We start from the raw sequence: 26,868 nt of genomic DNA on the forward strand, positions 1-26,868 counted from the left end.
CCCCAGTTTAATTCCAGGCACCTGGAACATAGTTGTTAGTTCAGGATGTTGAATTCTGCTTCTTTCAATTCTCCTTCCTCCCACCTCTGACCTAGATAAGGAACACATCCTGTGAATCTGTGCCACTCCCTGGATTCACAGAGACCAAAGAAGCCATGGATCAGCCTCCAAACCCCCAGCCCCACCAGAGTCCCCATCCAAGCCACTCAGTGATGGCACAAGGCCACTTTATGTTGTCCAAACATTTGCCATATCCCACTTTGTGATTCAGGATGGAGGTTCATTGAAAAGAGGGAAAATGGAAAACAACGTTTTTCAGTACAGACATGACATGGCTGTTAGTGTCAGTCACTTCCAGTGGCAAAGGATTTTAACTTCACCCAAAACCTGACACCTGGTACAGGTAACACCTTCCTCCACATCTGTGCAGACACTGCCCAGTGTTTGCTCAGTCAGATCTGTTAAGAATTCCATTAGTGTTACATATCCAGCCTAAACCAAGGCTGCTCCTCCCTTATTGCAGCCTCCAGGTTTACCAGAAAACAAGGTTTTATCTCATTTTTAAAAACAAAAAGCTGTTTGCTGCTGTTTCCAAGCTGCATCAGTGTCTGAAACGCCACCAGATCAGTGAATGATGCAATTATTTCCCCATCAGATCGTGAAATAAAGTAAACATGGAAAGTAGTAAAGAAACAGTTGAATCATGGGGTGTGCAAGAGCAGAGGGGATTAGACAATGGAGAACAGCACTCACTGGTTTTCACTTGGGAAAGATGAGGTTGGGAAAGAGACTGGGTAGCAGCTACTCCACGAGTCGGCGGCCAGCATGGAATTCTGCAAGCAGAAGGCACAGAGTTAGAGCAGAGGCCTGGAACCATTCCCTGGGGCTGCAGATCCCATGGCTTCCCTCCCTCAGTGCTTCCCAGAGGCTTTCCTCCTTGTCTCTCGAGCACAACCCCAGTTTCAGCTTTGGGACCTGCTCCACTGTCCCCAGATGGTCACCAGGGTCAATCCCCTGCCCCAGCCCTTTCACAGGACACTCTGAGGGGACTGGAGGAAATGGCATCAAGCTGTGCCAAGAGGTGTTCAGGTTTGACATCAGGAGGAATATCTTTGTGGAAAGGATGGTCAGGCATTGGCAGGGGCTGCTCAGGGAGGTGGTGCAGTCCCCATCCCTGGAGGTGTCCAAGGAAGGACTGATGTGGCACTCAATGCTCTGGGCTGGTGACAAGGTGGGGATCAGTCACAGATTGAACTTGATGACCTTGAAGGTCTTTTCCAACCTCAGTGATTCCATGAGTCCATGATTCAGCCTCTGTGGGATGTCTGCAGCAACCCAATAACCTGAAATTGGCCGGCAGAGGTCACGCTCAAAAATGTCCTTCTGTGCCTTTTGTCTTCCCACTTCTCTGAACAGTCTCCAATTAACGGGAAGCTCTTAGCTCAGCCCACACCAATAAAATCAAGGAGAGAACACAGTATCTCCTTAGCTCCACAGCAGCCTTTAATCTGTTCTTTCTGTGCCCAAAGCAATGAAACCTTGTATGTGAAGCAACAGGAACTTGGGCCTCACTTGAACCTGCATCCCTGCATGTGACACATTCCAGAGTTTGAAACAGAAAGAGAAAACTCCAGGAACACATCAGCTATTTTGGGACAGGGTTTGCTTTTTGCCCTGTTGGACAAATGCATCAGGGACCTGGCCTGATTTTAGCAGCTATATCAGGACAAATAAAACTTATTTATCTCTGCTGCTTTGGAAACAGGAACAGCTGGACCTGGGCACAGATTCACACGTCTGGTAGAGATGTGCTGGGGTAGGAACAAGGTCTGCAATCCTGGACAGATTCTCTCAGTCATTTCAGTCCTTCCTCAAGGAGCTGGCACCCAGCAGCTTTCAGAGAGGTTTTGTTTTAATCACAGCCCTGCTTTTCCCTCCTCACTTCAACCTCAACCCCGCCGATCGATCCTGCACAGCTGCCTGGGAAGTCTAGAAATCGCTGCTGTAAACACAGACCAGGACTCCCAGGATCTACCAGACCAGACTGCTCTGCCCAAACCCCTCCTGGGCACAGCCTCCCCCTCCCCAGGATGTGCAGGGCCTCACCTCCACGTCTGGCACGGCGAGCTGGGAGCGGAGGCCGGGGATGCCGTGGATGGCATCGCCCGGCTGCTGGTGCTGTGGGAAGCTGTTCCCCCCATCCATGGCGGGGTGAGCTGAGGGCATCAGCCCGTGTCCTGCCTCATGGAGTCCTCTGGAGGGTGGCACAGGCTGTGGAGTGAGTGCTGGGAGCGTCTTTATCTGTGCTTTTCACCCTGCACCATGTCCTGGCCTGGGAAAGAAAGGCGCGTTTAGGTTTTGTGAAAGGGGAGGTGGGGATAAAAAAACAACACTTGTGAGCTTAAACATAGCTGAGAGATGAGCAAACAGCCACCAGCCTGAAAAGCTGCTGCCTGTACAGAAAGGAGAGGGCTTTATGGGAAACAGAGCTCTCCATTACCAGCACACCTGGAATTCACCCAGGCTGGAACTGGAACACACCTCTCCTGCCTTTCACACCCCAGCAGCCCCCCAGGTCCCACGATCATCACCTGGGGGCTGCACACACAGCTGGGCTCTGCCTCAGGAGTTCCCTTATCCAATGTACAAGAAGACTCTGCACCTGTGTGTAAACTCATGGTAATCAACTCCCTTACATCACTTGTTTTCCTGAAAATATGCTCTGGAGGTGGGACACTGCTGAGCCAGCAGTGAACCCTCATCTCCCACCCCATGACACACTGGGGTCTCCCCAGTTCCAAGGAAGATGTTGCTGTGCACCAAGACCTTTCACACATCAGTCAAACCCAACAATACCTTGTTACTCATTTGAAATTAATAGTATTAAAGCTACAAATTCCTGAATTTATCAGCTTCTGACACTTTGCCTTTTGCCAGTAAAAGGGTATCCAATGCAGGAGCATTGTCCTGGCAGGATTAACCCCACAGTAAGAACCTGCCTCCAGTGCAGCTTCTCAGTGAAAACCTCCAAACTGATTAATTTTCTTCTAAATTCTCCATAATCCCACAGGAAACCAATTTCCAACTGGATTTAATGGGTTAAAATAAAAATGAGAAGGTGAAAGCAACCTTTACAACCAGAGGAGCAGAGAAAAGTATCCACAATGTCTTTACTTCCACTGAATCTTTTTTTGCCCCTTCCTGCCTTGCCTGACCCTCCCTGGAAGCTGAGTAAATCAAAATGGCCAAAACCTTTGGATGGAGCAATCCAGCCACACACAACACCTACAGAGCACAGACCAAAGCTGTAATTTAAAAGAGCCACCTGTGATCATTCAGGAGTCACTATTTGCTACAAAGAATATTTTTGAAAAGCCATTTCTGACTCTGAAAACCTTTAAAAATAAGTGACCTTGCGGTGGACAAAATGACTGCAGCGTTTATAATGGAAAGTGAAATTAAAGTGACTGTTTCTGCCTTCCTGTGGTGCCAGCAGTGCCCTCTGGGCGGGGCTTGTGGAGGGCTGCAGGGACCACAGGGACCAGCCAGAACACCAATCCCATGGTGGAGTCACAGGCAAAAAATGTGTCAAGCACCTTCTGTGTGAAAAGCAGAGTTCAACATTCACATCCCACCTATGGAATGCTGTGTAGAGCTCCCAAAGGAGGGTTTTGGTTTTTTGGTAGGGAGAAAGTCTCCCTTTTCTATTTTGCAGAGATTCTCTTCAATTCCTGCTTGGCTGTACCCAAGCAGGGCTGAGGTTTGCTGATCTCAGAGCCAATGTCACCAATTGCTCTGCTGTCTATAAAACCCTGACTCTTCCTTATACCAGACTTCAGGGGTTTTGCTGCTTTTCTTTTTTTTTTTTTTTTTTTTTTTTTCTTTCCCCAACTTGCAACAGCTTTTGAGAGGAAATCAACAGCAGAGATTCCCGTAAGACCATAGCAAATATTCAGCTTTACTTACATATCCAAAGGAACTTAGGAAGGGTAAAATCAATATCAGCATCCCTCCGTGCCTGCTCTGCATTAGCTCACCACCAGATCTCACAGGTGGACCCTGCAGAGCAGAGGCTGCTTCTAAAACAACACCAGTTCCCTAGGAAAACTGCACAACAGATCACACCCCACTGGCAAAACGAAAGAAAAGTGCTTAGCAAAAAAGCTGGAATGGTCTGGGCTGGTCCATGGGGGGCTGTAGTGCAAGTACAAAATACATCCAAGCATTGAGAACAGGGGGGGAAAGAGGCACCCAAGAGACCACTCTACAGATGGCACCATTGCAGCCATGCCTCAATCCTGCAGGATGCTGAGGGAACTCCTTACCCCAGGAGAACGGCACCAGCACTTGCTGGACACCCCAAAATCCAACCTGCACCTGCCAAATCTTTGTGCTGCAGAACGAGCTCCTGGTGATGAACGTGAAGACTGGCCCAGCTCTCACTCTGAGCTCATGCTGAAGTGCCAGGGGCTGCTGTCCAGCTTACACTCCCAAATTCCAAGAAAAAACTAAATTAAAAACTCACTAAATCCAGAGTCAGAGACTTGCATGAGCCTGAGAACAGCAGGATAACACCCGGCTCGAGAACAGAGAAGTGGGAACAGCCCTTAGTTTGTGCCCATCCCGCCATCCTCCCGGCAGCCACATCACAGAAAACCGTAAAAATCAGCAACTTCCAAAGTGCTTCCACTTCCACATCCCATCCTGCTGCTGGGCCGGTAAACACTGATAACACAGAGGCCCACACATGTGAGGGAACAGCTACAGCAAACTTTTAAAGTGTTTTTCCACCACTTCTCTTACCAAACATGCTCCGACCAAGCAGCAGCTTCCGCTGTTACGGCAAATCCCCGGAGACGAGGCTCCCGGTCCCAGCACTGGTGCTGGGAGAGGGCTGAGAGAGGAAAGCTCAGCACACAGAGCCTGTTCCCACCTTCAACCACTTCAGCCACGTTTTCTTGGAGCAGCACTATGGAACAGCAGCGATCCCCCAGATCCACAGGGAGGGCACAACGCTGAAAATCCTGAATTTCTTCCTGGCCAGGCAGCCCAGGTTTGAAAGTGAAAGCAGCTCCCTGCACAGGATGACGAAGCCCCTGCGAGATTTCATCCTATCACTGAGCTCCAGAATGGTTTCAATATTCCGAACAGTTTGCTTAAAGGTTTGCTGTCAGCACAAGGGCTGTGGGGCAGCTCCAGTCTGGAATTCCTCTGGAATTCATCATGTCTAGAGGTTACAAAGAACTACTTTTGGCTTTTAACAGCTTGAGCTTTTTAGGCATTTCTCAGATCAGTGCTCCAGCAGGAAATTTCCAATTGGGAATACACAAAGAAGTGCTGTGCTGTAACCAGGATGGACAGAGCAGGGGGTGAGGATCACTGATAACTGCGACCAGGAGAGGTGAAAACAACCCAGTAAACGCAGCCAGCACTTCCTCCTGTTGTGTTCCAGCCTTTGTTGGTGTATTTTAAATTGCCTCTGTTAAAGGAAGACAGCCAGAAACCCACAGACATGCCCGGAGCAGCCGGAGCTAAACCTGCCGATCATGAATTACCACGCGCTGGGAACAATAAAAACACCTTGGGAATGTGATCCTGTTCTTCCTCCTGCTCAGGGATCAGTTCCCCTCACCCTGCCCACCCTCACAGAGCAGAAGTGGAGCCCCAAAGTGTCCCCAGCCTGCTGCACCCACTCATGGCCCCCAGCACAGGCACCCACCGGAGCTGCAGCTGGAGGGAATTCTGTGGGAATTCTACAGTCAGGATGTAACAGCCCCAAAGAAATGGGAACTCAACACTACGGAACTCTGAACAGCCAGTTTTACATCTCAAGCACCCAGGCACCTCCAAGTTCCTCTTTCATGCTTCTCCTTGACGTATTTTTGGGAAGTTTAGACCAAACAAGAAGATGGGAATAGGACTCAGTCCCGTCACCAACGCAGAGAACACCAGAGAGGAAAACACGTATTGTGGGTGATGAAAACTGAATCCCTTCAGGGCATCCTAAGCCAGCACTTTGAACCACCCTGATCTCCTGAATGCTTTGAGCATGGAAAAGGCTCCTGGGACACAAGCATTGCAGCCCTGGAGCTGGGCATGGCACTGCCAGGCTCCAGGGCAAATCCTGGCATCACCTGGGCACCACAAATCAATGCAGAGCTGCAGTGTGGAACAATACATGCAAGCAATTAACTGTGGGAATTAATCTGGAAGGAAAGGGAAGAAAAATCTGGGTAATTCCAGAGATTCTTGCAAGAGCTGTGGCAGTGCAGGCAAAAGAACAAACCTGCCCTCCATGGACAGCAGAGTTTCAACAGGGAAAAGGAAGAGCTTGATCCTTGCTGCTCCTCGTCTGACACTCAGCCCATACAGGGGAAAACCAATCAAATACAGCTTTTTGGAAGGAAAAGTCCCCTTTAGGAGAAAATTTTAACTGCCCCCCACAGGAAGATTTCACCTGTCCCTGCTTTTCCACCTGGGAGAACACACAGGACTATTTCTGGACAGGGCAAAAACTCCTCCCCAGACATCACCCATACACTGCCAAGGAACTCAGCACGTTCCTGTGTAAATTCACCCACATTCCCAAACCACAAACACATCCCTGCAAGGCAGAGCTAGGGCTGAGGCTGTGGCTCAGACAACAGGTACGTGGAATATTCCCAAAAACAGGGGTTTGGACACTCCCCACCATGGGGCAGAGGCTGAGCAGGGCACTGGGAGCACTGGGGCTGCTCTCCTTCCACAAAGAACTTGGCTAAGCAAGGTCAGAAGCCAAGAAAATGCAGGTCCCAAATTCTTTACACTTTTTTTCCTTAGTTTCTCCCCCAAGAGACACTTGGGAGAAACCCTCTGGACCTGAGCAGGTCCCAACGTTCTGTTTCACACGCAGCCACTCACGGTGGAAAAACCACTTCAGGACATCAAAGCAAACTTCCCTAGGGATCAGGGCAGCCTCAAGGCAGACTCAACACACACCTGCTCCATGAGAGGCGTGTGGTCACCTTGATCACACCCACACTCGTACAGACCTCGATCATGTAACCACAAAAGACTTAAGAGAATTAAGTTTTAAGCAGAAAAATGTTTCAGGAGAGTAGAAACCTCCCAGTCAGGCATGGAAGGCTTTCCTGAAGGATCCCTGAGGGATCCAGACACTCATGGTGACAAGTGACAGCGTGGTTTGCTCCTGTGCAGAGACCTCCCAGCAAGGTTTGAATGAGAGAGGTATTGGCTTATTTTAGGAAAATGAGGGTGTAAACATCCAACAAACAGACCCCCATCAAGTAAAGAGCTTTTAGCAGAAATAACAGAGCTCAGGCTTACAAATGCTCCAGCTGGCAGCTTATGGAGCTCTGCAAAACCTGGCAGTGCTGCACAGGACACACAGCACTCCCAACCCCACAGCAACAGTATTAGCACATCATTTTCCACTTAAATATTCCCACCACCAGCTGCTCTCGGTTCAGCCATTCCCACATGGCTCAGGACAAGCTCAATGCTCTGATGACATGAGGACATGCAGCAGGAACAGCCCCAAAGAGGCACAGCTGGCCACAGCCAACACCTTCCTGTGCTCCAGATTAATCCCAGAGCCAGTGCACAGACTAGAAAACCCTCTGGGGGTTTGGATCCCAGCTTTGGGATGCCAGTGCCGAACCTGCAGGACCTGCCCTGCCCAGCCCATCTCATTTTTACTGTAAATTGAGCCTGCTAAGGGGGAGCCACAGTCCTTACACTGAATTTACAGTTACTCTGAGGAGTTTTAGACCTGGCACTAGTATTTATAAGGTGAAGCCTCCAGTACCAGCCCAGTTAACGGCCTGACAGCACTGGTTCCATATTGCAGAGGCTCTGAATTGGATCAGTACAGGCTGCACCACAGCAGGAGCTTGGTGCATGATGGATTCATGGATCCACATTGACAGAGAGGAAGTTTGGATCAGATATTAGGAAATCCTCTCCTGTAAGGATGGTGAGGTTCCTGCACAGGTTGCCCAGAGAAGCTGTGGCTGCCCCATCCCTGGAAGTGCCCAAGGCCAGGTTGGACAGGGCTTGGAGCAGCCTGGAATAGTGGAAGGTGTCCCAGCCCAGGGCAGGGGGTGGAAATTAATTAGCTCTGAGGTCCTTCCACCCCAAGGAATTCTGTATGACTCTGTGCAGTTTCCACAGCGCTCAGTGGGAAAGCAGCTGAGGAAGGAATCAGAAACACGAGGGTTCGCTGGCTGTGGCTGTGCCGCGGCAATTCCCTGTCCGGACCCGGCTCGGACAGCGTTGGAGGGTTTGGGCTTTGCCGGGATCGCGGTCACAGAGGCTCCGCAGCATCTCCGGCTCTCTCCGAGGCAGACGCGCTGCCGGGGCCGGCACAGCCCCGAGCGGTCCGGCCGAGCCCCCGGCCCCGCTCCACACGCGGGACACGCGTGGGGAACACGGGCGGCTGAGCGCAGGGGGAGCGGGGCCGGCGCTGCCGTCTCCAGAGGCTGCTCCGGGCCCGGCCCGAGCTCCGCAGCCCCCGGGCTCCCCGCGGCACCGACCGACCGCTCCCGGGACAGGCCCGGCCGGGGGCCGCGTCCCCACCGAACCCCCCGGCCCGGCCCGGCCCCCGCCCACGGAGGGATCGGGCCGGGGGGGAGGAAGCCCCAAACCCCGGGGGAACGAGCGGGGCCCTCACCTGTGTCCGGGGGTCGCGGGGGTGCCGGGGGTCCCGGCGGCTCCGGGGCTCAGGCTCCCGCCCGGCCGCCGCCGCCTGGCGCCGCTTCCGGGTCCGCCATTGGTGTGAGCGCCTCAGCGCTTCCGGGGAAAGGGGCGGCGGCAACCGGCGGGGAACGGGAGCGGGCCGCGGGGGGGAACGGAGAACCGGCACTGGGCAGAGTGGGGGAACGGGAGAACCGGGACTGAGCAGAGTGGGGGAACAGGAGAACCGGGACTGGGGAAACGGGAGAACGAGAGAACCGGGACTGGGCAGAGTGGGGGAACGGGAGAACCGGGACTGGGCAGAGTGGGGGAACGGGAGAACCGGGACTGGGCAGAGTGGGGGAACGGGAGAACCGGGACTGGGGAAACGGGAGAACCGGCACTGGGGAGAGTGGGGGAACGGGAGAACCGGGACTGAGGAAACGGGAGAACGGGAGAACCGGGACTGGGAAGAGTGGAGAAACGGGAGAACCGGGACTGGGGAAACGGGAGAACGAGAGAACCGGGACTGGGCAGAGTGGGGGAACGGGAGAACCGGGACTGGGGAAACGGGAGAACGGGAGAACCGGGACTGAGGAGAGTCGGGGAACGGGAGAACCGGGACTGAGGAGAGTCGGGGAACGGGAGAACCGGGACTGGGCAGAGTGGGGAAACGGGAGAACCGGGCCCGGGGTAGAGGGGCAATGGGAGAACCGAGAGTGGGGGGAACGGGAGAACGGGACAGGGGGATCAGGAGAACGGAGAACCGGGCCTGCGGGGAGTGGGCAGCGGAGGGACGAGAGCACCGGACCCAGGGGCAGCGAGAGATCCGGGAGTGGGCAACAGGGGAACGGGAGAACCGGGAGTGGGCAGCGGAGGAACGGGAGAACCGGGTCCGGGGCAACCGGGCCAGGCCGCGGAGCGGGAAGCAGGAGAGGCAGGGCTCGGAACCCGGTCTCGCTGGGAGGTGCCAGGGCGACCCCGGGTGATGAACGGGCAGCGAGGCCCGCGGCTCCGGTGACCGGCAAAGACCCGGGGCTGAAGGAACCCCCGGGACAGACGGAGCCTCCGGGGCCGCCTCTGCCCCGCCCGGCCCCTCGCCCCGGTTCAGGAGCGGCGATCCTCGCCCACACCCAGTCCGGGGGGCTCCTCTGGGTGCCGGCACAGCCCGTTCCTGCAGGCTTTGTACCGGTGTAGATCCGGAGTGCTCGCCTTGCATCCCACATCCATCCATCCATCCATCCATCCATCCATCCATCCATCCATCCATCCATCCCGGGATGGGATGGAAATGGGAGGCAAACCAAAGTCCCTGGAGCAGCCTTGGCTGTGCACACTGTCAGCACCTGCCCGCAGCCTGAGCGGAGTCTGTCCAGTCCTTTTCCTCTCCAAAGGAAAGGAAATTCCTCACTTTTCCTCCCTGCAGGACCAGGGCTGCAGTTCCACCCACAGAGGACACATGAGAGCTGGAAATACTCAAACCCTGAGCAGCTTCCCATGCCACAAGTCCTGCTGTAGGAATTAAATGAGAAAGACTTGCTCTGGCCATCCTGGGCTCCTCACTTGTTTTCCCCACACCAGGCCTTTTAGTATTTTTAATTTCCCGTTGCTTGCATTGGATTCATGCCATCTTTGCAGTCCCAGGTAGGAACAAAATCCCAAGGGGTCTCACAGAAAGCCTCCCAGATGGGTCTGTTTTTACACCAGAGGGAATCGATTTATTCTTGAGAAGGGAAATGCTGGCAGATGGGAGCCACGTTAACACCAGGTCCTTGGGAATACTGGGTATGCACCAGAGGTAAAGGGGGAACCAGGAAGGTCTGTGACAGTCCCTTTCTCCTCCTGCTAATCCCGCTGCTCCCAGGCTTCATTCATTTGCACACAGTAATTAATCAAGGCAATTTTGTCACACTTTCCAACATATCCTTCTTACAGGGATACTTCTTTTATTTGGTGTTACACAAATACAAATAAATAAATAAATACAGTGGGAGAACACACAGGGATCCATCCAGCACCGAATCAGCCTCCTCTCAGAACCACCAAACCTGGATTTCCCTCACCAGGATTTCTTCCTCCTCTCATCCCAGCCTGAATCCCGATTCACACAGGAAACCCCAAAGTGGGGATGAAGGAGAAGTGATGCTGGGCTGGGCTGGGAGCACTGGGGCTGTGCCTGCACTGGTGGGAGGTGTGGGGACATGGCTGAGTTGTGTCCTGGTCTGTTTGCCCCTGTACAGAAGTAATGTCCCTGGAAAACAGCCTAGCTTCTCCTGGAACAGCCCTTCCCAGGCTGCTGGTCACTCTGAGACACAGTCTTAGGGAATGGGGACAAAGACGGGAGTTTTGGGTCCCTGATCCCATGGGCTCTGCTGCAGAGCAGCTCCATTTCGGGGTGTGCCTCGCTGCTGTCACTCGCTGCCAGTTCCTGTTTTTTCCCAGAGCCTGGAAATCCCCTGACTTTCCGTGGGGTGAGGGCTGCAGAGCCATGGCGCCAGCTGGCCCTGTGCCCCTGGAGCTGCAGGAACAGACAGCCAGGGGACAGACCTGCCCCAGGCAGGATCCTGGCAGTGCAGCAGAGGGGCTCCCTGGGCTGGGGCCGTGCAGGGGGCAGGGATGGGGCCATGCTGGGGTGCCAGGGTCCCACAAAACCATCCCATGTCCGGATAGACCCTTCTGTGCTCCCCCAGCCAGGTTGTGGGGCTGTAGAGGGTGAGGGGACAGTGAGGGCTGTCAGTGCCCCATGTGCTATGAGCTTGGCAGGTCTCAGCCAGTTCCCTCAGCTTGTGACTTCCCCACTGGAGGGGAAGATGCTGGTGCAAATATTTGGGAAAGCCCAAGAGCCTCTGGCTTTGCCTGATGCACCCACAGCCCAAATGGGAGACAGGGCTGGGCTGCTCCTGGGGACACCCCATATGAGTCCTTGCTTGCCCTGCTCCAGTGGCCCATTCCTGGAGAGTCGAGCAGGATTCTGCCTTTCAGAGGGGATTGTTCTGCCACCCTTGAGGGAAAGGGAGCAGAACAGGCAGTGAGATGGGAAGGGAGCAGAGTGTGGAGTGCCAGGAGCTGCTCCAGCCAATCCTGCCCTCCCACTGCTGGGAACACCTCGGGAAGGGGATGCACAGCACTTACCAGAATTTCGGGGATGGGTTCCAGCACTTTGGACTCGGTGCCAAGACTGGAGTAAATCACTCGGGGCCAGGCACTGTCGTGACAGAAGCCGTTGAGGGAGGAGGGAAAGGCGGTGCTAGCAGGAGTGGAAAGCTCGGCAGCTCCCCTCCTTTGCACCCCCTCTTCAGAGCCCTTGGAACCTCCTCCCAACCCTCCACAGGCTCAAATTCTTTGCTCAAACCAGCCCTGGAGCATTGCTGTGCTCTGAGCCTTTGGGTCTGACCCTGCTCAGGCCCCCAAAAACGTGCTCAGGGCTCTCCCACCTGTGCTTGGGGATCCGTGCAGTGCCAGCAGCTCTAGTGGAGAGGAAGAACTTACTGATTTGTCCTGCCCTCCCTCAAAATAACTGCTCAGCTCTCGGAGCTGCTGCTCCACGTTGCAATCCCAGCCGAGTCTGGCTCCACTCCCTTTGCTAAGGGGTTTGACCCTCCGGCACGGTGGGGCTGCAGGTGGCCGCAGGGGCATCGTGGAGCTGTCACACCGCAACTCCCCGGGCTGGGCAGGGGCTCTGGTGTCCGGTGAACCGGGAGGAGACCCTTATAGCGGAGCAGTGCGACCCAACCCTTATGAGCCAGCGGAGGATCCCCGCAGGAGAAGCGTCTCTGCCGGGGCCGGGGCCGTGAAGGGGAGGCAGCGCCGAGAGGAGCCCGGGCCGTGCCGGTTTTTGGAGATACCCCCGTTATTTTGGGGATGCTCCGTTATTTTGGGGATGCTCTCGCAGCTGCTTGGCTGGACTTACACGGCCACGCTGTGGAGGAGGGCACGGCCGGAGCCGAGTGCAACCGCGCGGGCTGGGGACACCGCGAGGGGAGCGAGTTCACCCCAAACCCGAAGCGGCTGCAGCGCGGCGGGTGGACCGCGAGGGCGGCGGGGCAGGGACGGCTCCGGGCCGGGCCCCGTCTCCATGACACCCGCGTGCCCTTTGCCCTTCTGCCCTTCACCTCCTGCCGCCCCGCCCCTGAGGCGTGACGGACAGCTCTCGTAGCCTATCGCAGCGCCCTGCTGCCGCCAGCACCGCCCTCAGTCGCGACGGACATTTCCTACTACCTATCACATCTGAATTTCACCTCAAACCCCGCCTCTAGCTATAACGGACAGCTCCATTACTCTATCATTGAGCCCCGCCGCCGGCCCCAGGGGGTGGGCCGGCTGCTCGTAACGGACCAACCGGAACCCGACGTGGTGCGGTCGCAGCCAATCAGCGCTCGAGCGCTCGAAGACGGGGCCGGCGGAGCGGCCAATGGGGGCGCGCGCCGGGGCGGCGCGAGGCGCGGAGCGGGGGGAGCACGGAACGGCGGGGGCGGGCGGGGACAAGATGGCGGCAGCGGCGTCGGCGGCGCGCGCGCGGCGGGGCGGGCGGTAACGGGGCGGCGCGACCGGGACAAGGAACGGGAGCGGGGGCCGGGAGAGCGCCGGGGGGCAGCGGCAGAGGGGCGGCCCCTGAACTTGGGGGGACGCGGGAGGCGGCGGCTCGGCGGGGCGGAGCGCGGCGCCGGGGCCCGGCCCGGCTCCCCCGCCCGGCGGCGGGGAGGGGGGACTCGGCCGCCCGCCCCCCTCCCCCAGTTCACCGTTGGGGCCGGCGAGAGCGGCCGGAGCTGCCTGCGGGGAAAGACCCATCTCGAGCCGGGAAGGGCCCGGAGGTCACCGAACCCCCCCGGAGTTCGTCCCGTCCCGTCCCGGCTCCGGCGCTGATTTTGTCGCACCAAAAGTGTCCTGTCCCCTGTCACCCCTCCCTGCCCCACCGCTGTACCCTCCCAGCCCCGGTGACACCTGTGGGAGGGACCGTCCGGGCCGGGTGGGCATCCCTGACCCCTCTCCGTGAGGGGCCGGACACCGGGTAAAAAACCCCCCCGACCCCCCGGGAGGAGCCGGGGGTTGGGTCACCGGGCAGAGGGTCCCCTGACCCCCCCGGGGTCGGGGTGGGTTGTGTTGTCCTGCACCGCTGACACCCGGAGCAGAGGTGGTGACACATCATGTGCCAGGCGGAATCCCGGTGGATGAAGGATGCCCCCGGGAGCTCTCGGTAGGCACCAAAGGCCTCAAACTTTTGTAGGCGAAAGCGAAGACGCGAGAATTGTTTCGGAAAACTCCTTCAAGGAAACTTGGTTCCAGCTCCCCAACGGCTGAACCCCCCGCTCCGGCCCGTGCTCCCGGGAGGCCGGCGGGAGCACACCTTCCCACCCCGGCTGGCAACCATGAGCTCCTAGGCATGGAAAGTCACGAGAGGGACTGGGAGCTGCTCTGGTTCCACGGGGTGGCCTGACGGCCCGGAGATGACCTAACTCTGCAGGATCAAACTGGGCCCAGTCAAGGCCAATTGACTGGGAAGAGCCCCCGGCAGCGGGACCGGGTTGGAAGCAAAGTCCCAAACTGAGTGTGTCCCGTCACAAATTTATGTTCTTTTTCAAAGACTTTCTGGAGCCAGACCGGGATCTTTTGGCATCCAAGTGATCTGGAAGCAGCTCTTAGGTTTGGTTTTCTTTTTTTTTTTTTCCCTCTTCTATTTTTTGGTTGTTTTTTATTATTATTATTATTCATGTTTGTACAATCTTCTGGATATTTTTTTTCCGAGAAGGAGTAAAAGGGAGTGTTGGAAACTAACAAACAGGATTAAAAGCCCTGAGCGCTTAAGGAAAAAACAGGTTAAGGAACTTAATCCAGGATGGATCTGCAGGAGCCCCAGCAGCTGGGAATGTTTGCGGAGAGCGAGCTGATGTCGGTGGGGATGGACACGTTCATCCACCGCATCGACTCCACCGAGGTCATTTACCAGCCCCGCCGCAAACGGGCCAAGCTCATCGGCAAGTACCTCATGGGAGACCTGCTGGGAGAGGGCTCCTACGGCAAAGTCAAGGAGATGCTGGACTCAGAGACCCTGTGCAGGAGAGCTGTGAAGATCCTGAAGAAGAAGAAGCTGCGCCGGATCCCGAACGGGGAGGCCAACGTGAAAAAGTGAGTAAAGAGTTGTGGGAGCTGAGAGGGTGAACTTGGTCCTTGTTTACCAGCTGAGCTCCTGTGTTGTTTTAGCTGACAGCATGGCTCTGCTGGGAAGTGCTTCCTAATCCACAGGTATTTAGGAATCTCTTCCCTCTGAACAGCAGCCAGCGCTCAGGGTGAGGCTGGGCACAGGTTCCCAAGGACTGGGGCAGTCTGGAATACACCACTTTGGTGTCATTTAATGGGTAAACTAGTGTTTCTTAAAGCAATTCTTCTGTAAGGTCTCACCTTGCCCAGGTGCTGCTGGCTGGGAAAGGTGAGGGGACACAAACACACCTGGTGTCCTCACAGTCGGGGTTATTCCTGTACCTGCCCAGGTGTGTCCCAAAGGCCCTGGAGCTCTCTGTGGTGGCAATTCCTTCTCCCACCCGTGTGGAAGGTGCCTGGAACAAAGATCCAATATATGGGGCACCACATGGGCACAAGAAATTTTGGGTTTTTTCCTTGGCTTCATTTCTAAGATCCTTGGGAGATAACTCAGGGCTCTCCCTGGCTGATTTCTGTGGCTGTAAAATGAGGCCAAGGGTTGTTGGCTGTCTGTGCCTCTGACACACCTGGTTACTCAGGGCACAAAGCCTTCATGGAAGTGAACCCCAGGAGAAGCTGGGTGCAGGGCTGGATCTGTGGGGCTGCTGTGAGAACTTTCCCTTCCCTGGACCTCGCAGCTGCTGCATCCCAGCCCTGCCAGGAGCTGCTTATCAGCTGTGCAGGAGCCTCTGCAGCCCAAACAACCCATGAGGGTTTATCTAGGCTGGGAGGGAGAGCTCTGAGAGGTCGAGGAGACTCCTGTGGTGTTCTGCTGTGAGTGAGCCCTGACCTGCAGGGTCCTGTTTCTGTCCCTCAGTTTGATTTCCCAGTTTAGCTGTGAGATATTTCACATCCTGTCCCAGCATTGCTGTCAGGGAGCTCTCTCACTTTGCCTTCCAACCTTTCTTGACAGCCTTGGCTGTGGAACAGTCACATCCCAAGGCTGGGACCTCCCTGTCTCTCCCTTGCTGGCTCAGGTTCAGAATGGAGCAAACTTGGTTAATGTGTAATAAAATGTTTCTTGTTTTTCTGGTGGAGGCTGAGTGCCCCGTCCCTGAGTCCCACCACGGGCACATCCAGAGCTGCCACTGGGGAACCTGGAGAGAGTTTCCTCCTTAGGGAAGCTTTTCATGTAAATTAGGTAAAAAGAGCTTGCCCACATCAGGAGAATTCCCTGCTCTCAGAGCCATGGGAATGCTCCTGTGTCCTGACATGAACTCCGTGGAAGTTTTATTCATGCCTGGAGTGGGGCTGTGAGTATCAGATGGGTCATTAAGGGAGTTATTAAAAGGGGTTTCCTGGCTCAGCCCCACCTGCTCCAAAACAGCAAGGCAGATTTTAGGTCTTGCCTTGTACCCAGGAGTTTACTTTAGTTCAAGTTCCTATTTCTGTTCCCTCATCCTTTTCCCTCTGCCCACCTATCCATGTGCTTTGTCTGCTGCTTCAGTGGGGAATTTTAAGGCAAACTGTTGTATTTTGTGGTCCCTTGGCAGTCTGAGCTTATCAGAACCCTTCAACATTGCTTGCTGAAGGGAGTGAAAGCTGTGTCTGCTCTGAGTGTGGAGATATGTGACCAAACCCAGGTATCTGAATGGTCAGTGTGGGAGGAACAAACTGCTGTGGGGTCTCCAGGTAGTGCTGGACAGGACACTGACACAGTGTTTAATATCAGTGTGGCCACACTGCACTGGAATCTCACTTGGGGCAGCTGTGTTGGAGCAGCTTTGAGGAGTTTATGCCCAAAAACTGCTCCTGTGCACAGAACAGCAGGAAATCAGTTTGTGGGCTGGATCACAGCGTCAGGTTCTGCTTTCTCTCTTGGACTCTGATCACTGAAGTGGTTTCCTACCACACAGGGAAAAGCTGAGGCTTGGGTTGTTGGGCAGAGGTGATGGAGTTACTGTGGTGAGCTCCTGCCTCTGCCCCCTCACAGGGCACCCAGCTGTGCTGATAGCTGTCACCCAAGGAATTCCCTGGAAAACAGTTCCTAGATTGTGGCCCTTGGGTAATTCCACAAGCAGTAATACACAGGGAGTAATGAGAGTGCAGTAATGAGCTGTGGAGGATCATACAGGTCTGAGCTGGGCCTTGGGCACCTGGAGATGCTGGGCTGGAAATGGGATGTTAATGTCATCCTTGGGTCCCTCCTTGCTGATAACCCAGGACACAGCCTCATCCCAGCCCTGTGTCTTGTGTTGTGGAGACCTAGAAATTGCAACTAAAATGCATTTGGGAATTACATAAAATCAGATTGTTTTTCTCTGCCCCAAAATACTCCACTTCTGCCCCAGGAAAATGAGCCCTGAAGGGCTCTCTGAGTCCTGGAGAGCATGCTGAGCTTAAACTTGTAAAACACAGTTTCCTTAAATCCATTGGGAGAATCTACATTTCTCTTTAGAGCAGGTAGAGGTGGCTCAATCAGGCAGACACTGCTGGATCTCATCCCTGCAAAAAAAAAAAAAAAAGGAAAAGGAGTTTAGTGGGATTGCCAAAAAGAGGCAGGAAAACCTGGCAGCCTGTGGCTGCAGCAGCAGAGGTTTAATAACGCTGTGTGCTAATAGCCTGACACGTTAATTAAGTGTTTGGGGCTCTGTGGGATCCCAAGTGCCCTGTGCTGTACTTACCACCTTGAATTGCTCAGGTTGGAATTTCTGCTCCTTGGAATTCCTCGGAGGGTTAACCTGGGTTATGGGGCTGTGCTGTGACAGTTTGTTCCTGAGGTCTGCAAGTCCCAAGCTAGAATCTCCAAAGAGGGACAGCTCTGCTGGGGAAGGACTTGCTGGAAGCCCTGGAGGTGTGGGCTCAGCTGGGAATGGGCTGATCCCATCTCCCCAGACACGTGTTCCCCGTGGAGCTGCGTGGCTCAAGGACTTCCTCTGCTGAGCTGGATGTTTGCTTGGCTTGAGAGGTGGAATGCTGGGACCTGTACTCCATGGAAGAGCACAGGTTGTGATGGATGTAGAACTTGGAATGCCAGACATCCCTGCAGGGGCAGGATGTGCATGGTCCCTTGGGACTAGGAAAGAGAAAAAGCAACACCAAGATCTTCCTGGTACTTCCAGCTCTTGGCTCACACAGTCCTGGAGCAGGTGCTGCACTTCCTAAGCTTTCAGGATGTTGGTGGAAAAGCCTTGTGAACCAAAGGAAGGCACCGAATCTTTTGGCTGCATTGCTGGGTTTTGTTTAGGCTGGGAACAAGCTGTAGGAAGAACACTGGATCTCAGAGTGTCCAGGAAGGAGAGTCTGCTTTCCAGGCTGCCTTTGGCATCTTCCAAAATGGTGTGGCACATGGAATAAGGGGGCAGCTTTGCTATTTACAGTTCTGAGCAGCCACACCTCCTGTTATTTGGCAGAGCAGGTACCTTGCAGGGGATAAGTCTTAATCCAGCAGGATGAGCTTAATGGATCTGACAGAGCTTGAGTTAGAAAGTCTTTTCTCTCCTTGTCTCCCTCCAGAAGGTTGTACTTGGAAGCAGGCCTTGCCCTCTGGCAGTCTGTCTGGTCACACACTTGCATTGGGCTGTGGTGGGGTTTTGTTGTTAGTTTTGGAAGAAAAAAAAATCAAATTTAGGCCTGTTCTGAGGAGGTGAGACCGATGTTCTCCTACCAGAGGGGTTTGCAAAGCGAACGGATCGGAGGTGACTGGGCTGGCTGTCCCTGCTCCTCAGGCATTCCAGAGCAAAAGAGGGGCTAAAAATAGAAGTAATCTTTCCTCTGGGAAAAGGGCAGCTTGGCCTCTGCCCCAGGGGTGGGGGCACTGCCCTGGCATTTCGGATTGGTTCGCCAAGTCCTCCTGAGGGGGGAATCATTACAGAAATATGAGATATTTATTAGTCGGTGTAAGGTGGGAGGAATTAGTGTTTGTGCTTCCCAGCTGTATTATAGGGAATGAGCTGCTGGGATCAGGATTTCCCAATATTTGGGCTCTAAAGCAGTTGTGTTTGAGTGTGTTTGCTCCTCTCTGGCAGCCCTGATTGGAGCCCTCAGCCCTCTCCCTCCATGCTGCAGGATCTCCTCAGCCCCACACTGACACTGGCTGCAGTTCCTGTGCTAATTTAATCCACTTCAGCCCTTTGGTCATTCCTATAATTAGACTTGTCTGCCATGTCCACAGAACACTTGGGAGCTTTCTGTGGTATCCTCAATCTCTACTCAGTTCCTGGTGGCTTCTTCTAAATCCAGAGCTGAGAAAAGAGTGTCTGGCCTTAACTTTGGTAGTGAAATAATTCATACTGCTCAGGCATCCTTAAAAGATCAGTAAGGATTCTCCTGCACTCTTGCATCAGAGAAGCCTTTCCAAGGAGCAGTTCCTGGTTGTTGTTCAGTCTTTGTGCTGGCCCCAGCTCATTACTGGAGCTGCTAATTGTGCCCGTGAGGGGCTCTGAGCTGGCTTTGGGCAGGGGCTCTCACTTCCAAAGCTGTGCTCAGAATTCCTTGTAATGCTGCTTCCCAGAGGCTGAGCTGATGAAGTGTGACCACACTGCTTAAAGCACTAGCCAAATCGCTCTGGAAAGGAGCTGGGAAGGAGAATTTGGGAGCTCAGCACAGCCCAGGATGGAGCAGCAGCAGAACAAAGAGAGAAGCAGGACCTGCACTGCCAGGCACCAACAGAACCACCCTGACCTGACTGTCCTGCTCTGCCTGTTTCTCCACAGCTGGCATCCAGTGGGATTTTGCAGGATGAGTTTAATGCAGAAGAGACTAAACTGTGGTTTGGGACAAGTGCAAAATCTCTGGAGACCAAGATCAGAACCGCTGACAGAAAGGGACAGTCAAGGGGCTGTTCCCCGAGCCAAGGGAAGGTGGCTCCTCACTGCTTTACCTTATTTATTCCCCACAAACACAGGATTCAGTTCAGGTCTCTGAGCCATTCAGCCAAGCTTGGGTGTAATTTTGGAAGAAATGGAGTTGGGAATGAGCTTTTTAAACATAACTTTTTCCTTGTCTCTGCCTGCAGGGAAATCCAGCTCCTGCGGCGATTACGGCACAAAAACGTCATCCAGCTGGTAGATGTGTTGTACAACGAGGAGAAGCAGAAAATATATCCTTTTACACAGGGCTGTTAATCAGGTTTGAGCTCCCACTGTTCCCTGCTGTAGTTGTGCTTTTGGGAAGGCCCTTTTGGATGTTTCTTAAGCTTAAATTTTTGCAGCTAAATTGCTTTGGCTGCTGTTAACCATGCTGCCCACCTGGCAGACTTTCCACACAAACACAAATTCACACAGACACTGATCAGGGCAATTTTATCCTCACTTTGCTGAATTTTATGTGACTCTGCTACACTGAGAGCACTTTGCTTGGAACCAGCATGAAAGTTCCTGGAGCTGATCCCTTGTAGCATGTGTTATAAATGCTACAGGGGATGCTTTTATTTTTGACAATGTTTTCTAACTACTGTCTACTTATTACAGTACTCCAGAAAAGGAGTAATTTAATTGTGTGCGTTAATTAGATCAAACACTCTGCCACCAGATCATTAGGATAAAGCAGTGTGACAACTTCTGCTTGAGCTGTGGCCTCGACAGAGCAGGGGGACTGTGAGTCAATTACTGATAGAGAGATCCTGTTTAATTAGGTAGAAGGGAGGAGGCAGCGTGGGGAAAAGGAGCCCGAGAGAGACATCGTGTGTTGGTACCAGGTGATGACAGCCCAAAACCATCTCTGGGAAATGGGATCTCTCCAAGGATGCTCCTTGCTGGGCTTTCTGAGCAGTGCTGGTTCAGAGTTGGTTTTCAGTGCTTTTCCCTTGCAAGGACAGGTTGATTTTGTTATTTTTATCTTTATCTGCTCCAACACTCTCACCAAGTTTGTTTCTCCCTGTGCTGATTCTGGCAATAACTGGGGGAATTTGTTTTCACTGGAACTGAGAGTAGGAATTCATCCATGATTTTGTTCAAACCCTTCCCCAGCTCCTGGCTGGCACTGCCTGTGCTGCATGTGACAGAGCAGACCCTGAGCAGCCACATGGGGAGCAGGTTTGGGAAGGCTCCAGCAGAAAAGGGACTGTTTCCCTGAGGCTGCCCTGGAGGCACAGCCCTTAGTCATGCACAGAGCTGTGTTGGTTCCTTGCAGGAGGCAGAGCTGGGGTTTAGGGGGAGATGTCAACTTTCCCCTTGGTGATTAAAAAAAAAAATCCTCATTTCCAGACCAAGCATTGTGGGATTGGAAATTGGGGCTGTACAAGGAAGAATTCTGTTCCCACCTGAGTGTTCTGTTGCTGGTGGAAGTGCACTGCAGGCTTGAGCTGTTTGTCACAGGGTTACAGAATGGCTTGGGTTGAAAGGACCCATCCCATTCCACCCCCTGCCATGGACAGGGACACCTTCCACTATCCCAGGTTGCTCCAAGCCCATCCAACCTGGCTTTGGACACTTCCAGGGATCCAGGGGCAGCCACAGCTTCTCGGGGAAATGTGTGCCAGGCTCTCACCATCCTCACTGGGAAGATTTTTTTAATAATCTCCCATCTAACCCTTCTTTCTGTCAGTGTGAAGCAGTTTCTCCTTGTCCTGTCACTGCCTGCTCTTGTAAAAAATCCCTCTCCATCTTCCTTGTAGGCTCCCTTCAGGTTAAAGACAGCGTTTGAGCAGCTCACCTAGTAAAAACCTTCAGTGATTTTCTGTGGGAAAGGGAAAGCTGTGGTGACTGGATTAAGAATATCAACGACTTCTGGTGTTTAAGGGCTGTTTGCTGGCCTGCTGTGGCTGGGTGTGTGGAACTGGAGGTGAATGAAGAGCTCATCCAGGCAGAAAATGAACCCAGTTCCATGAGCAGCATCCCAGGGACTCTGTTACCAGTGTGTACAGCTGAGTGTGGGAGCAGAACCCCTTGAGGGGGAGAACTGAGAGCTTGGGGCACCTGTAATAGATCTGCTCCAGCTTGGAAATCTGTTTTTTAATCTGGTTGATCAACCTGAAGTGGATCAATGATCAGGGAGGGGTGAGGAGCAGCCTGGCTGTTAATGACACCCAGCCAGGCTGTCCTTGAGCCTCTTTTCTCCCCACAAGCTGATATGTAATATCTGCCATCACTGTTATTCTGACAGTGGGAGAGTTGATGTCTTCCACATCTCTCTGATAGAAGTAATTCACATTTCTTCCAGAGTAAGAAAGGGTAGAAATGAATTTTGGGAGCTCTTTCTTCTGCTCTTGCTTTTATTGATTTACTGAGTGTCTTTGTGCCCATCATAAAATCTTGTTTGCAGTATATTTAGAGTATTTTAGGGTCTCTGTGAAGAGCAGCTCATGGGGAATGGAGCAGGAATTTAATGAGTTTTCAGTGTTTGGAGCTGCTAGATGGATCATGCTGGAAAGGGGCAGCAGAGTCTTCAGCCCAGATCCCACCCAGGGCAGGAGTCTCCTTTCTTGCCTCTTCTACCTCAGGTAGCTTCTTGGGGCAAAAGTAACTTATTTTGGGCTTAGGTTAAGAAGGCACCTGCCTGGAGGAATAACTGACCATGCTTGGGATTGCAGGGGAGCCCTGGCAGCCTCTGCTCTGTCAGGACACTCCCCAATGTCCCTCTGTTCTCCTTGGCCCCTCCAAGCCAGACTTTGCCTTCAAAAGCCCAGGGAGAGGAGGAAACAGACAATTACAGCATCAAGCAGTCTGGTTCCCGTTTTTTGGCCCCAACATCAAAGCTTACAGAGATAAAAACTGGAATATGCTGCAAGGGAGCAAATTCTGCAAAGTGCCACCAGCTCTTGGCATTCTGTTGTGACTGTTTTTATCCACATGGTTCCCAAAAGCTTCCCAGCTCTCCAAGGATCCTCTTTCCTGCTCCTGGAATGCTCCTGTGGAGCTGGGGGTAAGCAGCAGCTGTTCCACACAACTGGGTTGTTTGGGATGGGGAATGAGGAGTAACCAGCTTTGGGGAGGATGGTGGGAGCTCACTGTCATCTCAGTGCAGAACACCCAGCTCTTCTGCCAGGGAGTTCCCAACTTTCTGTGCCTATTTCAGTATTTCCCTGTTCTCTGTCATGCCTGTGACATCTCCAGCTTATTTTCTGTGAAGTTCCCATCCTGTTCCAGGTCTGATCATGGAACAGCAGGTGCTCATTTGACAGAAGGGTTTTCCTGGGAGCTGGAGGAACATCCCTCAGTACCTGGAGGGTGCAGCCATTCCCTCTGGGATGAGGGAATTCCTCTGCTGAGGAATGTTTAAAGCTGAGGAGAATGTTAACACTGTTAACCCTGGAGCTTCCTTAACTCTGCCCTCACGTATATGGTGATGGAGTACTGTGTGTGTGGGATGCAGGAAATGCTGGACAGTGTCCCAGAAAAGAGGTTTCCAGTGTTTCAGGCTCATGGGTAAGTTCTGTTCCCCTCCCCACTGTGCTCTCTGCTCTGCTCAGGCTGGCTTTGTACAATAATTTCATATTTTACACCCATGCAGAAAGGTGAAAAGCTCTTGAAGTGGCCAGCAGGGATTGCCCTTAGATTCTGGGACCAAAACCATCCTTCTATTGATTTTTATGTTCTTTTTTTTGGTTTTTTTGGTTTTTTTTTTTTTTTTTTTTGCTCCTGCCATCCCAAGGAGTGTGAGGGGGGAATCTCCTGCCTAAATGGAGGTCAAGCCACAGTTCAGCATCAGAAAAGACATTAAAGGCCTTGGGGTGGATTAGGGATTGGCAATATCCAGCATGATCTGGTAGCTGGGGTAGTTAGCTGGGATAAGCTGGAGCCCCTTTTACTCCTAAAGGGAAGAAACTTGAGAATTCTGGGAATAGACACAAAAACATTGTCAGGATCAAATCAGGGCAGAGCAGCGAATCTGTGACAACTACATAATTTTATGGTCATATTTTCATTTTATTTTAAGAGATCTCTGAGATTACAGACAGTGAAATTCAGGCACATTAATATTATTTCTGGATATTATGAGATGAAACACTTGCCTCTACAACTGCCAGGCTACATGTGGGTTATAATGATGGCCCAGAATCTCTGACCACAGCAAAAAGCTCCTTTCTTCTGGCTAAAAGTGTTTGATTTTTTTCACCTCTGCCTCTCTCTGCAGGTACTTTTGTCAGCTTATAGATGGCTTAGAATACTTGCACAGCCAAGGGATTGTCCACAAGGATATAAAACCGGGGAACCTCCTGCTAACAACTAATGGGACACTAAAAATATCTGATTTGGGCGTAGCAGAGGTATGTGAGAAGCACAGCAAAGTCAGAATGGGACATTCTAGATTGAGGTCACCTCTGTGGTGTCATTGATTTATTGTGCATTTAGGCTTTTGTGCTGTTGCACTTGCAGAGTGCTCTGAGGGACTCAGAATATTTATTGCAATTGGCAAAGCACTTCTTTTGGTAGCAGCATGAAACCTCCACTCAGGAGGAACAGAGGAAGAAGATGTCAAACTTGGATGAGCCCAGAAGTGGGGGGAAATGGGGATAAGCTCCATAACCTTATCCTTATTTTTATATAGAGACTGTCTTAGGTAGGAGAGGTGCCAGACTTGTCACTGTGGTGTGTGGCTGCTGTAGTGGCTGATCTCATCATCTGTAGATGTTCAGTAGAGGGGTTTCCCCTGTTGTTTCCCAGGTGGAACTTTTCCAAGAGTCACAGTTTGTTTTCTTTGGAAGCCTGACACTGTTTGGTCTCTCCTGTTGCAGGCATTGCATCCGTTTGCAGAGGATGACACGTGCAGGACGAGCCAAGGGTCGCCAGCATTCCAGCCCCCAGAAATTGCCAATGGCCTTGACACCTTTTCAGGCTTTAAAGTCGACATCTGGTCTGCAGGGGTGACACTGTGAGTGCCCAGGAGCCCCCAGGAACTTCATAACTAATGACACCCTCAGATAGCTCAGCCCTGGCCCAGCTCTGTCATCACTGCTCTTGTGTGGTGGGGGGAGCTGAGGGGGGCTTTATGCTCCCCAAAATACCTGTGATTCTGCACAAGGGGATCTTTGCTCTCCATGAGTGATTCTGCAGCTGTTGCTCAGCTCCCAGAGGCACAGCCAGGGCAGTAACAGAAACCACAAGTATCTCCAGTATTTATTTTTAAGTTTTTGCTATCCCAGATTGTCAGGGAGATGTCCTGGTGGTTTTGACCCCTGTGAATGAAAAGCTGTGAGGAGGGCAGGCTAAGCTTAAAGAGGTTTTGGACATACTGCCAAATATTCCTCTTTTGGTTTCTGCTTGGCTGCTTTTGGCTTATGTAGTCAGGTAAGAACTGAGTACCTGTGTTCTGCTTCTCATCCTGCTTCTCCTGCTTTCACAGATACAATATCACAACGGGTCTGTACCCTTTTGAAGGGGATAATATCTATAAATTATTTGAAAACATCGGGAAAGGCGACTACACAATTCCAGAGGATTGTGGTCCTCCACTCTCAGACTTATTGAGAGGTGAGTCTTCCCAGCTGCTTCCAAAAGGGTAGCATTTATAGATGCAACAGCTTGCACAGTGCCAGAGCTTCCTTCCAAGTGTCCTGTGGGGATATGGGGTCCTGTTAGTCAGGGAGGTTGTACTTACAGCCTTACAAGACTGGCAGGTCTTCAGCACTGGTGTTTTCCTGAGATCCACTAACCCCCTGCACAGCTCACAGCCACTACTGTGTAGATTTGGTTCTTGCATTGTTTCCTGTGCTCTGAGAAGCTTCAGCATCTAAAAATAAAGCCCACAAGAGTTAAATTTAAAAGAACATAATAGCATTGGTGCAGGTTTGGACAGTGAAAGTGCTCAGATGCTGTGTCCAGGCTTTCCCTGATGTCACATACTGAGTACTCAGGGTCTGCTGTCCCTCCTCATCCCTCTGCTCTGGACTTACTTGTCTCAGTCCCATTTGTCTCCTTCTCCCCAAATTCAGAGCTTCAGGATACTGGAGCAGTGACAGTTTCACAGCAGGGCTTGGATAGGACCAAAAGTGGCATTTTCTGGGGAGAAAGCTTTGGGGCTTTTTGGGTTTTTTATTCCCATCACTTACTGCAGCAGTTTGAGGTTTAGTGCTGAACAGTCTCTACCTGTGGAATCTGGTGGCAGCCTGGTGAGCCCCTTTGGCAGGAGCTGGGATGTGATTCCAGGCTGTGGGAGAGCCTGACCAGCATTCCCAGTGCCTGACCAGCATTCCCAGTGCCTGCCCAGCAGCAGGACAGCCAGGTGCAGCCGTGCTCCCCAGCCCTCAGCACTGGCTCATCCTCTCCTTTCTCCTCAACTCTTTGTGAGGAATCAGCCCCCAAATGTGGGATGTTTGTCTTGTTTTACGGTGGTTTTCCTGGCCCATGTGCTCTGTGGGGTTGGTGAGGGGCTGTGCCCCCCTGCTGGCAGCGTGTCAGCTCTGCAGGCCTGGGCTCAATGCAGGGACACAGCTCTGAGCTCAGTGCAGGGACATGGGCTCAGTGCAGGGACACAGCTCTGAGCTCAGTGTAGGGAATGGGCTCAGTGCAGGGACACAGCTCTGAGCTCAGTGTAGGGAATGGGCTCAGTGCAGGGACACAGCTCTGAGCTCAGTGTAGGGAATGGGCTCAGTGCAGGGACACAGCTCTGAGCTCAGTGCAGGGACATGAACTCAGTGCATGGACGCAGCTCTGAACTCAGTAGGGAATGGGCTCAGTGCAGGGACACAGCTCTGAGCTCAGTGCAGGGACACAGCTCTGAGCTCAGTGCAGGGACACAGCTCTGAGCTCAGTGCAGGGCCCTGGCTCCTGGTGCAGGGGCATAGCTCTGGGCTTGGAGCAGAGCCCTGGCTCCGAGCTCGTAGCAGGGACACAGGCTCAGTGCAGGGACACAGCTCCAGGCTCGGAGCAGCCCCTGGCTCAGTGCAGGGAGACAGCTCCAGGCTCAGAGCAGCCCCTGGCTCCAGGCTCGGTGCAGGGACACAGGCCTGGAGCAGGGACACAGCTCTGAACTCAGTGCAGGGACACAGCTCCAGGCTTGGTGCAGGGACACAGGCTCAGTGCAGGGACACAGCTCCAGGCTTGGAGCAGCCCCTGGCTCCTGGCTCAGTGCAGGGACACAGCTCCAGCTCGGAGCAGCCCCTGGCTCAGTGCAGGGACA

The 26,868-nt window shown here is 53.2% G+C and overlaps 2 protein-coding genes across 4 annotated transcripts in view; one reads left to right on the forward strand and one right to left on the reverse strand.

Annotated features, from left to right (window-relative positions):
- The window catches only part of SBNO2 (strawberry notch homolog 2), a 47,298-nt gene extending 38,520 nt beyond the window's left edge, over window positions 1-8,778 (reverse strand). Inside the window, exons 1-3 of one of the 3 annotated variants that reach the window (XM_056512423.1) lie at window positions 8,672-8,778; window positions 2,107-2,332; window positions 754-833 (exon numbers count right to left, since the gene is read on the reverse strand). In XM_056512423.1, coding sequence (XP_056368398.1) covers window positions 754-833; window positions 2,107-2,226 — 200 coding nt within the window. In that variant the 5' untranslated portion in view covers window positions 2,227-2,332; window positions 8,672-8,778. Of the gene's footprint in view, window positions 1-753; window positions 834-2,106; window positions 2,333-4,803; window positions 5,325-8,671 lie in introns of those variants that run through there. The other 2 variants (XM_056512424.1, XM_056512425.1) reach the window with 2 other exon arrangements.
- A 4,526-nt stretch (window positions 8,779-13,304) lies between these two features.
- STK11 (serine/threonine kinase 11) overlaps window positions 13,305-26,868 on the forward strand; it is a 32,652-nt gene continuing 19,088 nt past the window's right edge. The window contains exons 1-6 of the mRNA XM_056512434.1: window positions 13,305-14,796; window positions 19,826-19,909; window positions 23,085-23,174; window positions 23,884-24,016; window positions 24,485-24,621; window positions 25,093-25,220. Of these exons, the coding sequence (XP_056368409.1) occupies window positions 14,507-14,796; window positions 19,826-19,909; window positions 23,085-23,174; window positions 23,884-24,016; window positions 24,485-24,621; window positions 25,093-25,220 (862 nt within the window). The 5' untranslated portion in view covers window positions 13,305-14,506. The remainder of the gene's footprint in view (window positions 14,797-19,825; window positions 19,910-23,084; window positions 23,175-23,883; window positions 24,017-24,484; window positions 24,622-25,092; window positions 25,221-26,868) is intronic.

The sequence above is a fragment of the Oenanthe melanoleuca genome, chromosome 28 (genome assembly GCF_029582105.1).
Source record: "Oenanthe melanoleuca isolate GR-GAL-2019-014 chromosome 28, OMel1.0, whole genome shotgun sequence".
Lineage (NCBI taxonomy): Eukaryota > Metazoa > Chordata > Aves > Passeriformes > Muscicapidae > Oenanthe > Oenanthe melanoleuca.